At 48.4% G+C, this 12,614-nt stretch overlaps 3 protein-coding genes across 3 annotated transcripts; 1 reads left to right on the top strand and 2 right to left on the bottom strand.

Annotated features, from left to right (window-relative positions):
- Window positions 1-3,726: 3,726 nt before the first annotated feature.
- GGI43DRAFT_410675 (uncharacterized protein) lies at window positions 3,727-4,740 on the bottom strand. Its single transcript, XM_083206645.1, has one exon. It carries the CDS (start codon window positions 4,195-4,197, stop codon window positions 3,814-3,816), a length of 384 nt encoding a protein of 127 aa, XP_083058732.1. The 5' UTR covers window positions 4,198-4,740; the 3' UTR covers window positions 3,727-3,813.
- A 1,953-nt stretch (window positions 4,741-6,693) lies between these two features.
- Window positions 6,694-8,326, top strand: GGI43DRAFT_111711 (cyclin family protein). The gene has a single exon (XM_083198927.1). The coding sequence runs from the start codon at window positions 7,060-7,062 to the stop codon at window positions 8,191-8,193; it is 1,134 nt and encodes a 377-aa protein (XP_083058731.1). The 5' UTR covers window positions 6,694-7,059; the 3' UTR covers window positions 8,194-8,326.
- Window positions 8,327-10,957: 2,631 nt separating this feature from the next.
- GGI43DRAFT_410671 (uncharacterized protein) lies at window positions 10,958-12,456 on the bottom strand. Its single transcript, XM_083206644.1, has 2 exons — window positions 12,220-12,456; window positions 10,958-12,166 (listed from the first exon to the last, which is right to left on the bottom strand). Exons 1-2 carry the CDS (start codon window positions 12,240-12,242, stop codon window positions 11,098-11,100), a joined length of 1,092 nt encoding a protein of 363 aa, XP_083058730.1. The 5' UTR covers window positions 12,243-12,456; the 3' UTR covers window positions 10,958-11,097.
- Between the last annotated feature and the right edge of the window lie 158 nt (window positions 12,457-12,614).

The following is a 12,614-nucleotide window of genomic DNA, read 5'->3' as shown; positions in this document are numbered from 1 at the left end:
TACTTTTGGCCTTGAACCTTCGATGTTGCATTATACAGCTTACCTGGGATATGCTATATGCTAGGGCAAGTTCACTCAATCGACTGCCAAGTGGGAAAAAGGGCACATCATGTTAGTATCAGGCAAAACTTTGAATGCATCAGAAAAAGAAAATGTTGCCCAATTGTCTCCAGTTAAATCAAGCGCATGCTTAGTGCGTGGACAGCGGTCGAAAAAGGGAAAAGTTGGATTTTTTCTTCTATTCCCCCTTTGGAGCATCATGCCTGATATAGTGGCGGTGAAAGAAAAAAAAAAAATCGTTCGCATCATGTAGGTATGATGCTTTGACAACAAACCATGCGTTATTACCACTGCTATACTGTATCCAGTCTCCGTGGATCCTACAGCGATTCCATACGGGTACGTAGAGTATTCGGCGGAATTACTTTTTTGGGCCTGTTCGTATAACCTGTATCTAATAATATTTCAATTGCTTGCATCTCCTTCGTATTGTGTATACGGAGCACTTTAGCAATATCCATATATATAAATGTCCAAGGAACGTTATATGCACATATATAAAAATTCAGGAGAATGCTAGCCCTACTATGGAGTAGCAGTACAAGAAAGGTGGTGGCCACACACACCACCAGTGGCATGTGTGGAGGTGGCCACGCTCCCATCTCGTCTTCCCTGGAGAAGGGAGAGCCAATGGATCGGTTGTCATTGCATGCGGCCTCTCGTATAGTCTATACAACGCCCATGTGAATGCGATATGACTGGCAGCGCTCTTCAGCCTTTATCTCACACACTGCAGAGCTGATTAGCTATAGTGCTTAGCCCGACCATGGCTGTAACAAGCTGTAACAATTCATGTCGTCCATTCATCATATCCCATGCCCCTTCGAGCAATCCTCATCTTCAGCGGTCAAGGACCCAAGAACGGCCTTCCCTTTTTCTCTCCTCTTTCCCTGGTCAACCCCACGCCACGACTTTGATGTGTTGTCTCTGGATGACCCGCCCGGATATGTACCAGAGATGTATGTACATACGCAGCAATGGGACATGGAGACCTGCACTATGTAATGGTACATGCCACGGGCATGGACCGGCCCCAATGCATGCGAACGAAGGCGAAAGTTATTGATGCTAAGCCATGCTAAAAACGATAGAGCATGCTCGTACGAGTAGCAGTACTACTATGCCCAACTGGCGGCGATGGGGCAAATTCTGTGCGTTTTGGCAGCACGTTATCCCTTCACCTACTTTTCGAAAGTGGGTGGGGACAAACCCTGCTGCATGTGTTTAGCTGTATTCTGTACAAAGTACAGGTAGTATATATAATTTGGTAATGGATGGACGAGAAAGCCAAAGGAGATTGAAGCAATGCCAAATACGGCTGGGATGGTATAAAAGCGAAAACTATAATAAGCTGTCAAGTGGATGATTGGCTATGCTGCTGCGATTAATTGCATTGATTCCATTGATTGCTTCGTTCATCTGATTGCTGCTATCATATTGATATTTTATAGTGCTTAACGCGGGCGTTCAGGCCTCGAGCAAAAATGGCCGATAGCGGTTCAGGCACCGTGGCAGGGATGGGACGGGACGGCCATATGTCGCCGTGATTGGGTACCTACAAGCTGACTGGCCTTGATAGAGGCACCACTTGATAGCACGATATACCATCCATCACCACCTGTGGAGAAAGGAAAAGGGAAAAGAGCAGTACCTGGGAGGCGAGTACTGCAAATGAGACAACAAGTATCTGCCTATATACCCAGCCCAATAGTACAGTACAGCACAGCTGCCGGGCGAGCTTGTTAGCTAATTAATTAATTAACCACTACCACAGATGAGCGGACCTGCATCGATAGATAGTGCGTCCCATCGTGTCATTCCAGCTGGCTACCGCGACAAGTTTATAGCGGAATGCGGAGCAATTGCAGGTAGTTGCCACTAGTCACAGGTAGCGCGTGCTCCTATTATGCCTTTAAATCTGCCTGCACCACATGAGCTTCGATAGGATCAAGAATGTGGCGTCGGGCTGAAAAGTAGAGATCACCGAAGCAAAGCCAAAAAAGATCGTTATTTGATGGGCTGATTCTGTTTCAAAAGGCTGCAACTTTCCATTTAGCCTAGAGACGATGGCGCCTTATTTTTCTTATTCGTTTCTTCTTCTCCCATTTGATGAGGAGTCTGCAGGATTTTGTTTGCGCATGGATCATGGATTTGTCCGCTGCTAGTAATCGGTAGTGAATCGGTAGGCCAGTAAAAAGCAACAAGGAATTTAATTGCAAAGAAAACGGGCTGAGGCAGAAGCGAAGGGGTTGTTCGGCTGACCATTGAATACCCTGGGCTCAGCTGCAAAGTACAAAGCTTCATTCGAGGTGATAGCTGGGGACGTGTTGCACTAATACTAGTGGTAGCAACATGGCAATATTACTCCACGCAAGGGAGTGAGGATACAAATCAAATCAACGCACAACATAGCACAGCACAGCACATTGCTCTGGACCAAGTAGAGACAATCTAGACAACAGAGACACGCAGCAGAGACAGCAGGACCGAGACACTATGGCCAGCTAGTATGCAATTATCAAGCCGCTAGGCCCCGGCCCAGCCCCCGTCTCTGCACGCGGATCGGATCTAACAGGGAGCTGACCATCTGGAACAGATTCTCAGTGGTGCCAGGCCAGAGGCTATCCAATCGTTGCTGTAGCTGGCATGCTGCGGAGGCCGCTAGACATGTGAGGGAGTCGGATTGTAATTATACGAGAGCACCATGGCCGGATTGAGGTTCCATCACCTGAAAAAAAAAGTAAAGAAAATTGAATTGAATGCACCACTTCGGGCCGTATTATCTCGCCTACAATATGCAAGACAGAATAAGAGAGGAGGATTAAAAACGCCATGGCAAAAGAAAAAAGGTACCGGTGGCGGGGAGGGAAAGCTAGACGCCACGGATGAATTCGACCGGGGTTGAGGGGAAGGGTGCCCCATATGGGCAAAAGTTTGATCCGCGTCTTACTCGTGAGATGGGACAGGCACTCGTACGAGTAAGTGACTGTTATCCATCAAAGATGGACAAAAGGATATTGGTATGGATGGCAGATGAACCTACTGACTTGCGTTCCGGGAGGCAATCCATTCCCCCTCACCTCCACACGAATATCGAACGCTAGGGGCAAAAGGCGTTCCGGACAATTATACTAAGGCGGGAAACGTGAAGGTTACCCGCATTGCAAGTACATGGAAAGAGGAAGAACTGATGGGCACAAGTGATGGGCAGATGGACAGACGCTATGTTTCAAACAACTCACATCGTCATATCACGCTGCGTTTCACGCCCGCAAGGTTGACGTTTAGGGTGTCATAATTTTAAAGAAAAAAAAGTTTGCGGGCCGTTGATGTTCAATGCAGATGTCAAGAATATTGCTAGTACGAGTAGTTACACTTTTCGTTCCTTTCTTTTTTAACTTTTGCTGCCCCTGCATTGGAGCGGCTCGCCTGAAGGGAGTTCCTGAATAGGCATCTACTTTCCTACTCGTGTACCTGTTGGGAAACCTTGCCTAGGCTTTTACAAGTAATTGATGTCTTACTTTTTGCGGGCGGCCAAGGGAGAAGATGATTAAAAAAGTGAAAGGAAAAAGGTAAGGCGTGATTCGCGGCTGCGGCGTGGCTTTCCCGAGCAAGGAAAAGGCTGCTACATTTGAAATGCTTCAATTTTTTGTTATACATCCATACCAAGTACTGCTATGCGCATTACCAATGTACGACCTACAATGTCTCACATTGCTTGTCATAAGCAAATTTCATAATGCTTTTACTTGCCTAACTGAGGTTCGCAGCTGAAAAAAAAAGACAGCAGAACCCAGCAAGCCACTCATCTCTGACCGGGCATCCATTGGACAAGACAGCAGCCAGCGCATCAAAAAGCCCGGCAAGGCACCAGCAGCAAATCAGCTTGCCGGGGACAAGGGACCAGGGCACAGAGAGATAAGGAAGGGCGAGAGGAGACAGGAGACAGACGGTACATGATGAACGGCTACCGAGTAATGTAATACATACGTATTGAACCGGCAGAGACAGACGGCGAACCAAGGGCATTGCTTGACTCACCTTGAACTGGGGCTCTCCTCTTTCGGCTGCCGCTCGCCAAGATTGGCTGGCGATTGGCCACGAGCGATTCTGCCGAAGACGGGAGCCGCCCGCCATTGGCTCCAAGGCGGCGTTTCGAGGGGGTGGGGCAGATTCTTTTATGGACGTTTGACAGCGACAGAGAGATGAAGAGCATCGCCAGCAAGGGTTTCGAAGTCGAGCTGAGTTTCAAGATGGCAGCGTCGCGGGCCAATGGCGAGGCGGATACAGGCTATCCGCGACGGGGCTAGAGAGGGCAGCGCTGACGGCCAGTGTTGTATGGGCGCTATTATCTATTATCGTATCGCATTGTATTTGTATCGTCGAGCTTGCTGGAGAGCAAATATGGAGCTGTTCAATCTTAGGGCTGCGCGTTTGTTAGGCGCCAGGACTGGCCGCTTCGGATGCTTGCCGACAACGAGGTTTGATGTTTGATGTTTGATGCATGGAGGCCGCACATGGAGATGGCTGCGATGGCTGGGGATTTCTATTTTTGATGCGATTCCCGCTTTGCCGTGTTTCATGAAGCAAGATAATGTTCCGATACGCGTGGCCGTGATAATAATAAAAACTCGGGGCATCGACGCTTTTTTTGGAGCTTCTATTTCGATGCCATCCTCATCCTTTCGCTCTATTAATTTTCCTTCCTTTTTTTTTTCCGCTTTCCTTTTTCTTTGTTTGTTATCCTTCCCACCCTTCCTTTTTTTTTTTCATTTCGAATCTTGTCGAGTGCTGGAACGCTGCTGCGCAGTGAATTACGTACCGTCTTAATTCTGCCAATCATTGAATAAGCATACCACTGCGTGGTGTGAACAAGAACGAAAAAAGAAGATACAAAACTCTCCCTTCAGATCGACCGCCGGACGGATCCTGTTCTGATTTGCCTTTTGGACCCTGCATTTGCGTGGCTGCACCTTAATTGATTTACTCTTTTTTCGCATACTTGTGTTTCCCTTGTTCACGAAGTACTATTTGCTATTGGATTCCAATTGGATCATCGAAAGCTCACGCCAACGACTGTCTTGCAAAAAACAAAGCAATTGCATCATCATATATATATGCCTACCGAAACCGGTTTTTTTACTTGTCTGGCATCGCATCATCACAATTAAATACCCTGTTCGGACTCTGCCTCACTTGGGCCAAGCTATTGACGTGCTCACCGCATTTGCACTTTCTTGCCGAGCAAAGCCGATCTAGACGGCATCCTTTTTTTTTCACGCACAATTGGCCATATCGGCTTTAGGAAGGAAAAAGAAGAAGTCATTCTACCCTTGACGCCACGTCTGAATCAGTGGACCAGTACATCATCAGAAAAGGCAATCCGAGTTAGACACATCAAACACGCCATAAGAAAAATTCAACCGCCTCGTTCAGGCCCCCAGCTTTTCCAACTGCCCAGTGCTAAAAATCGAAATTCCCCTTCAACCCCTTCCGCTGGATCGGACGGCGCCACGTTGGCATCGCGGTTTTTTAGCACCACCAGTACAGTACACGGACTTGCCTCCACGAATCCGGAGAGAGCCGGACAGCTCGGGACTCGCATCGTCACTTTTTGCTTCTTTGGCCTTCTTTGTCTTCGTATCAACTTTAGACAAGGCGACGACCATTGGATTGCTGTTTAATTTACTGCGCTGCACCAACGGTGATTCTAGCGTTCATCACGGTTACTAATTTGCCTTTATTCGTCTTTGTCTTGGGCATCCCTCAGACACGGACTCTGAGGATTTCATTTAATAGGTATTACAGTATATCACATACTAGAGATAACGGCAAAGACAAGACAAAGAAAGACAAGGTCTCCATCAATTAATTAAGAAAAAAAAGCCCGTCATCTGCAGCCCACACGCCTTTATTTCCTCGTATCGACCGGGAATCGGCTTCGATACAAAAAGCAAGCAAGCAATCAAGTTGGATATCAAGCAACCCAACACAGCCATTATTCGCCACCGTTCACGGACGCGGCACCGAACCACCCGCAGGTACAACTATCTTGTCCTTGTCAATCTCTCCATTCCCGCAGCGCCAACTCTAAACGAGCGCCCTGCTGGAAATCCCTGCCGGCCTGACCGTCGACCTGCCTTGCTCAGCAGCACCTGTGCCTTGTGAAGAGTCAAATCGGTACCTTGGTCGCTACCTCGGGCACACGTACCGCCACCGTCACCCTGCGTACGACATCGCACCCTCCCAGCCACCCTCAGGTACATCGCCCAGGTACCTCGCCGGCCTTCCTCTGACCGCCCCTCCTCTGCCCGCCACGTCGCCTGCAGTCACTGCCAGCTCACGCTACTCGTGCCACGGTACATGCCCGCTGGGTACTCCCCCCTCCACTGATCCATCGCCAACCCCTGCAGCCCGCAGACCCCCCCGCTAAAGCCCGCTAAGCCAACCCTCCCTGTGGCGCATCGCTGCCCACTAGCTCTGCACTAGCGGCTGTACCGCCAGCTGTACTTGCTGCCGCTCCGACAGCCTCGTGGTGCACCCCAAACGCCAGGACAGGTCACTGGGCGCACCTAAAAAAGGGCCACATGCGCAGGTCCTCTTCGTGTCCATCATCGCTTTTAATACGTTTGGCATCCCTCTGCCTCTTCTCATCCGCCTCCTTCGTGTTCCTCTTTCTCTTCTCCTCCTCCTCAGATCAGATCCTCCCTTTCTAGCGTTGTTGCTTCTTGATCTTGATTCTGATCCCTCCTCCCTCACTCGACCTATCTCTGAGCACTCACTTTCCCTCCACCCCTTGTGTGAGCCGGGATCTTCTGCTCGCTTTATATATATCATCGCTCTCTGCTCGCTTCGTTGCTTTTTTGCTTTCGATCATCAGCAGCCTTGTGTCTTTTTTGCAGATCTGGATTGCTCTCTGATAGTCCAATTCGTCTGCTTGGAGCATTGACCACTTCTCACTTACATACTCATCTCATATTCACCACATCCAAAGCAATCATGGCGTCAAGATATCTCTCCATGGACGAGCTCAACAAGGCTGCCCTTGAGCAGTTCGTCTATCAACCCGTCAGCCGCGAAATGATCTCATACCTGGCCAATGCTGCCCACAGCGTCATTGCCTGCGACTCGACCCTCATGCCACCACCCCGGGAATCCTCATCAAAGACCCGAGACGGGCCTCCCACTCCACCACGAAGCCCCGAACCCCGGGCCGTCTCCAGCACCGACGATGCGCTGCCCACACTGGAAGAGTTCATCACCCAGCTGGTTGTTTCCTCCAATGTCCAGGTCCCAACTCTCATGTCGACCCTGGTCTACCTCAACCGCCTCAGGTCCAAGCTGCAGCCCATGGCCCGCGGTCTGCGATGTACCACCCACCGCATCTTCTTGGCAGCCCTGATCCTCGCCGCCAAGTACCTCAACGACAGCTCACCCAAGAACAAGCACTGGGCCAACTACACTCACATGAACACCGCCGACTACACCTTTGGCTTCACCCGCACCGAGGTTAACCTGATGGAGAAGCAGCTGCTGTTCCTGCTTGAGTGGGAGCTGAGAATTACCGAGCACGACTTGTACACTGAGCTGGATTACTTCCTGGAGCCCGCCCGCACTAAGATTGCCGAGCGCTATGCCCGCAAGCTTCGCCACCGCGAGGAGAAGAAGCGACAGCAGGAGATGTTCCACGCCGCGGCCCACGCTGCTGCCAGATATCCCAGCCCAGTTTCATCTCGGGGCCCATCACGATCCCGACACGCCAGCCCCGATCACTACCGCACCATCAGCAACGGCTCCATCACTCCCCCCGGCCTGGTCTACAGCTCTGCCAGCTCCTATGCCTCGTCCATCTCTAGCCGACAGCACTCCCGGTCCACTACGCCTCTGGAGTCGGATCCCTCTCCCTACCTGTATGGCACCAGCCAAAGCAGCCTGTACGACTCCCCTGTGGAGATCATCATGGACAAGGAGGAGGCCAAGGCGCCAAGTGTACGCGCTCTGCCTTACGACATCACCATCTCTGCGGAGCAATACGAGCAGCTTAGCGAAGCCACCACCAAGAAGCGGCACCGACGCGGCGTGTGGGGCCGTATCCTCGGCGGTGCCAGCGCCAGCGCCATCAGCGTCCGATAGATTTCTTTTTTTATCCAACATCTACTTGTGTGTTTTACTTCTTTTTCAGAAAAGCATGGCGTCGCGGATTGTCTTTTTTCTCATTTCTTTCACATCAACTGCAATTACTACTACACTTTTGGGTCTCAGACTTGTCTCCCTCGAAAGAGCTGCATGGCCGGCGCATCGACAGGGATGACACTTCTTGGAGCATTGCAACAGGTACTCCGTTTTTGTGCCCTTGGATAACAACAAACACCTAATCATCACTACATTTTTTCACCAATATGTTATACAGAGAGGATATCATGTGCATACGTCAAAAACCAAATTCTTTTTTTACTTTAGTTTGCCAAGGGGGAAAACGGAGCTCCTATGTTTTGTCATATTTTCTATTTGGGGTTGGTTCAAACCAACGAGGCGAAGTCGCGATGGGGGGCAGGAAATCAGGAGTGTGGGCATTTTTTGAGGGGGCCTGCTTACAATGGGTTGGGATAACCCTGGTTGTTTTTTCTAAGGGAATCGATCGGAACTGTCATGGAATCTTTTGGAGTTTTTTCGGGAAAGGGAATTAACAGATCATGTTTTTCTACTGCGCCGAATAACCCTTTCAAAGGGGGGCCAGTGGACTGATTTTTTTTATACACTACTACTTTTTGCTTAATTTTTTTTTCTTTTTTTGAGAGATATCTACAGACTACGTTTAGATAATCAATTCTCTAGACTTGGATTTCTATCAATATCAGAAAGCCCCAAAGCAGCTTACTTGATCATCACTGTGTGTCAGCACTTGTTGTCCATGGCGCCGCCGTTAGCTCCAGCGCTCGCGTGACTACAAGGTGAATGCTCTGTATTTCGTGTGTTTTCACCAACAATTAAAGTGCTAACTGCTGCTAACGCGACGCAAATTCTTGATTGTGGAAAAACTGCTTACAAGCAAACATAAGACATCATTCCCTTACCAAGCATGCGAAAAATAATGGTCGGAGCTGTCCAAGAGGTACAGCCCTGTGGAGAGCGGACATGGCTTTTGCGCCACGTCCGGGACTACGTATGCAATTGCCAACATGGTGATGATGTTTAAATCAAATAAAAAATCAAATGATCGGATATAGTTTGAGAAAACAACATGATGACGCAAGTTTGATGTTTCGGGATGGCGGAGGGTTTTACACGTACGTAGGCGAGCGTGGCTTTGATTCGGGATCTGAAAACTGTAAAGTCGCATTGATGCTTGATACATACCAGGTATCGTGTTCGTATACTACTAACCTTACTGCGTAACTGCGTGGAAGTATATACGCAATTACCGCGGAGGCAAAACCCGAGAGCGGGAGATTCTAATGCTCCGGGAAGAGCGATCATCCGGCGGTACGTACTTGTGATGTTCTGACAGCTCTGACAGGTGGGAGGTTAAGGTAGTATTCGGGACAGCGCAAAGTCGGGTAAACCAGCGAGTATTCGGTTCCGAGGCTGGGCTTATTCACCACTTGCAGCGTCAGAACAGCGTTGAATTTAGCACTTGAATGCTGCGGTCTAAGGAACGGACTAGATGTAAAATGGGGCATATTCTTTTTTTAACAGGGCGAAGCAAAGTAATGTAAAGCGAAAGCGAAAAAGGATGCGAATTAGTTGGTATCATGATCAAATTCCTTTTCAAATTATTCGTAAAGGAATGAGACTATTTGTTTTTATTTTGCCTTTTCTTTTTCAATAGCTTATAGAAGGAATGGGTGTTGGTTGGGTACATGTATGGGTGGAACGATTTGCTGTTGTGTCATGCTTTACTTGATGACGCTTGTAATGACAGCTTTTGTTTGCTTGTGCGTTGTACACAATAGCCTTGGATGCTATTAACATAGAGGGTCTTGATTTGGAGTTTGCTTCTAGATGGACTGGGTGCACAGCATGTGAATTTATTCCATCTTGCATGGATACATGGTGATACAGTGAAAGCTATGCACAGGAGGCAAACAAATGGAACCAAACAACCACCTATCAGTGCTCTATATTACATAGTAGCAAGAAAGAAGCTAAATTAAACATTGTTGGGCCCCCTTTCGGCCCCCTTTGGCTTGTTGTTGCTAGTAATACATCATGACAATCATTATCCTGCATTTTACTATCACAAACTACCATCGCAGTCCAGTATCGTGAAAAAACACACACAAAAAACGATTCCAAATCCACAATCCCCATTCGCCAACAACCCCTGCTTGCCATCTCAGCTGAGCTCAGCTCCCCCCCGTACACCTAACCAGGTTGCTCGTACCATCCATCCTGACTAACCAGCAGCAGAAGAAATCCCCGATCCACTGCTGCGCCGCCCCCAAGGTACATTCCTCGACAAGGCCCAACTACAATCAAATAGCCACTATTGCGTTAGGCAAATCGAAAATAATATTCCACCCCCAAGAATGAGCCCGCCGCATCTTACTATGTAGATTGCCGACTATTCTATTCCATCTTATTTTATTCCTCTAAATATGTGTTGTAAAGGGGAGTGCGTTTAGCATTACTTTGAGAGTACATGCCACTGAAGTATCTTTTCTGCACTGACCTCTTGTAAGGCGCAGCGCGCGGCTGATACACCACGCAGCTCTAAGCAGATCGTGTGTCATCACTATAACACACTGCCGACATAAAAGACCACACATGACAGGTAACTATGTGATGGAGTGGACCAACTATGAGATAGCCGATTGAAGCCGATTAGGATGTCTTGTATCATTTATAATATATATATACTCAAATTTAGAGCAGCGAAAAACAAGAGAAGCCAGCGTAGACTAGTAACAATACGTGTATATATCTATGTAAAGACGTGTATAAATTGTCCATCGTTTCTTCAAATATTGTATATCACATTAAACAAATACCAAAATGCTGCACCCGAAATAGAAGAGAATTAACAGCACTATCCCACTACAACGCCTTCACCATGTGCCCAATTAAAGACCTCGACAATTCCCCATGAGCCTCCACAAGTGCCTGAAACTCCTCGCTCACCCACAACTTTTCAATCTTGCAGACCGCGTACAGAGTAATCATCTCTCTCAAAGCTTCTGGAACCAAATTATCGTAACAGTAACGCACCAGCACAACAACATCGTTAATCCTCTCCTCATATAGCGTAAACGCCACCAAAGCACCGTGTAGTTCATTTAGCGAAAGCTCCATTAATCCGGTAATACCGTAGCACTCTGCAAAAACATATAGCCGTGCGTGTGAGAGGAATGTGCCTGTGTAATCTTCATGCGCCTGGTTGCTTCTGGCCGGCGCTCCTTTAAAAAGACTGGTGGAAGAAGACGTGCTAGAAGCTCCCTGACGCTTGAATGCATTCCACTGAACCTCGCGACTTGTCAGCTCTCCTGATGGAGTCTCGTCTTCGGCTTCGCTCGCGGGCTGTTCTTCTTTTTTCCGGGCCATTTTCTTCTCCAAAAGATGGACCAGCCGGTCACGATCTTCTTGTGCCATTAGAGGTCTCCTGTCTCTCATCCGCTGTAGATCGGCAATTTCCTCTTCTTCTTCGGCGATTTCAGCGCGCCTTTCGGCCTCGCGGGCCGCTCTCCTGGCGGCTTTGGCCTGGAGTTCAATCAGCCTCCTCTCATCCTTGCTTGATAGGCCTCGTAATGTATTGTCCCTCTTGACAACGAGCTGTACGATTTCTTTTTCTTCCCTGGCGACTGTAGCAGCTTCTATTGCTTCTTGAGCGGTCCGTTCCTCGGCTTCCTGAGCGGCTTGGGGCTCTGATTTGAGTCCAGCTATCGAGAGATCAACGGCATATTTTCCCGTGTAGGTGTACTGCCAAAACCTGACAAAGGTATCTTCATCCACAGAGTCCCATGTGACACATTTTTCAGCAGCTTCGGCGAAACTCCCATTTACTAGCGTATCAAGTACGGGGGACTGGTGTGATAAGAGAGCAGAATGTATGGTGAATTCTCGCCGGTTGGGGCCAACAAGAAATCGGAACGGGGCTGACGAAGCAATACTACAAGTCACATTTAACACTTCATATTCAATCCAAGAATTATTTAAACTCACGCTTCTGCCGGTATGTGATTCATGGCGTGTGTTTAGGGAGGCTTTCACAGATGAGATTCACGATGTAATACTCAGAATTTACCCCGCAGCTCGAATGGTGGTATTCGCAAGAAGTAGGATTTGTTAACGGCACAATTAAAATCCGAGAACGCGTATTAAGTATACAGTTTGTGAGTTTGTAAAGTATATAAGGTGGACATAAATGAAATGAAGCTCAATATCACGTAGCTTTGATATGTAGCGTGCTAGGAATAAAGGCTCGGGAGCTAAAGCGAGTGGAACTAGCAAATTAGGGGTGCCTGGGTACGATGCCTGACGATGTAATGACGCTCGCACTGTATTGGCCGTATCCCTTGACATTGGCTCATATAGATAGTAACGTACATTATACAGAG

This window comes from Trichoderma evansii (assembly GCF_050947405.1).
Source record: "Trichoderma evansii strain SZMC 28006 chromosome Unknown GGI43scaffold_16, whole genome shotgun sequence".
In the NCBI taxonomy this organism is placed as follows: Eukaryota; Fungi; Ascomycota; class Sordariomycetes; order Hypocreales; family Hypocreaceae; genus Trichoderma; species Trichoderma evansii.
Note: the sequence above shows the minus strand (reverse complement) of the source record. Positions and strands in the feature narration are given on the sequence as shown.

Bases quoted from the DNA above. Each gene is read 5' to 3' on its own strand.
- GGI43DRAFT_410675 (XM_083206645.1), bottom strand. From the start codon at position 4,197: ATGGCGGGCGGCTCCCGTCTTCGGCAGAATCGCTCGTGGCCAATCGCC.
- GGI43DRAFT_111711 (XM_083198927.1), top strand. From the start codon at position 7,060: ATGGCGTCAAGATATCTCTCCATGGACGAGCTCAACAAGGCTGCCCTT.
- GGI43DRAFT_410671 (XM_083206644.1), bottom strand. From the start codon at position 12,242: ATGAATCACATACCGGCAGAAGC. The intron at 12,167-12,219 runs GTGAGTTTAAAT...TGTGACTTGTAG, and splicing joins AATCACATACCGGCAGAAGC to TATTGCTTCGTCAGCCCCGT.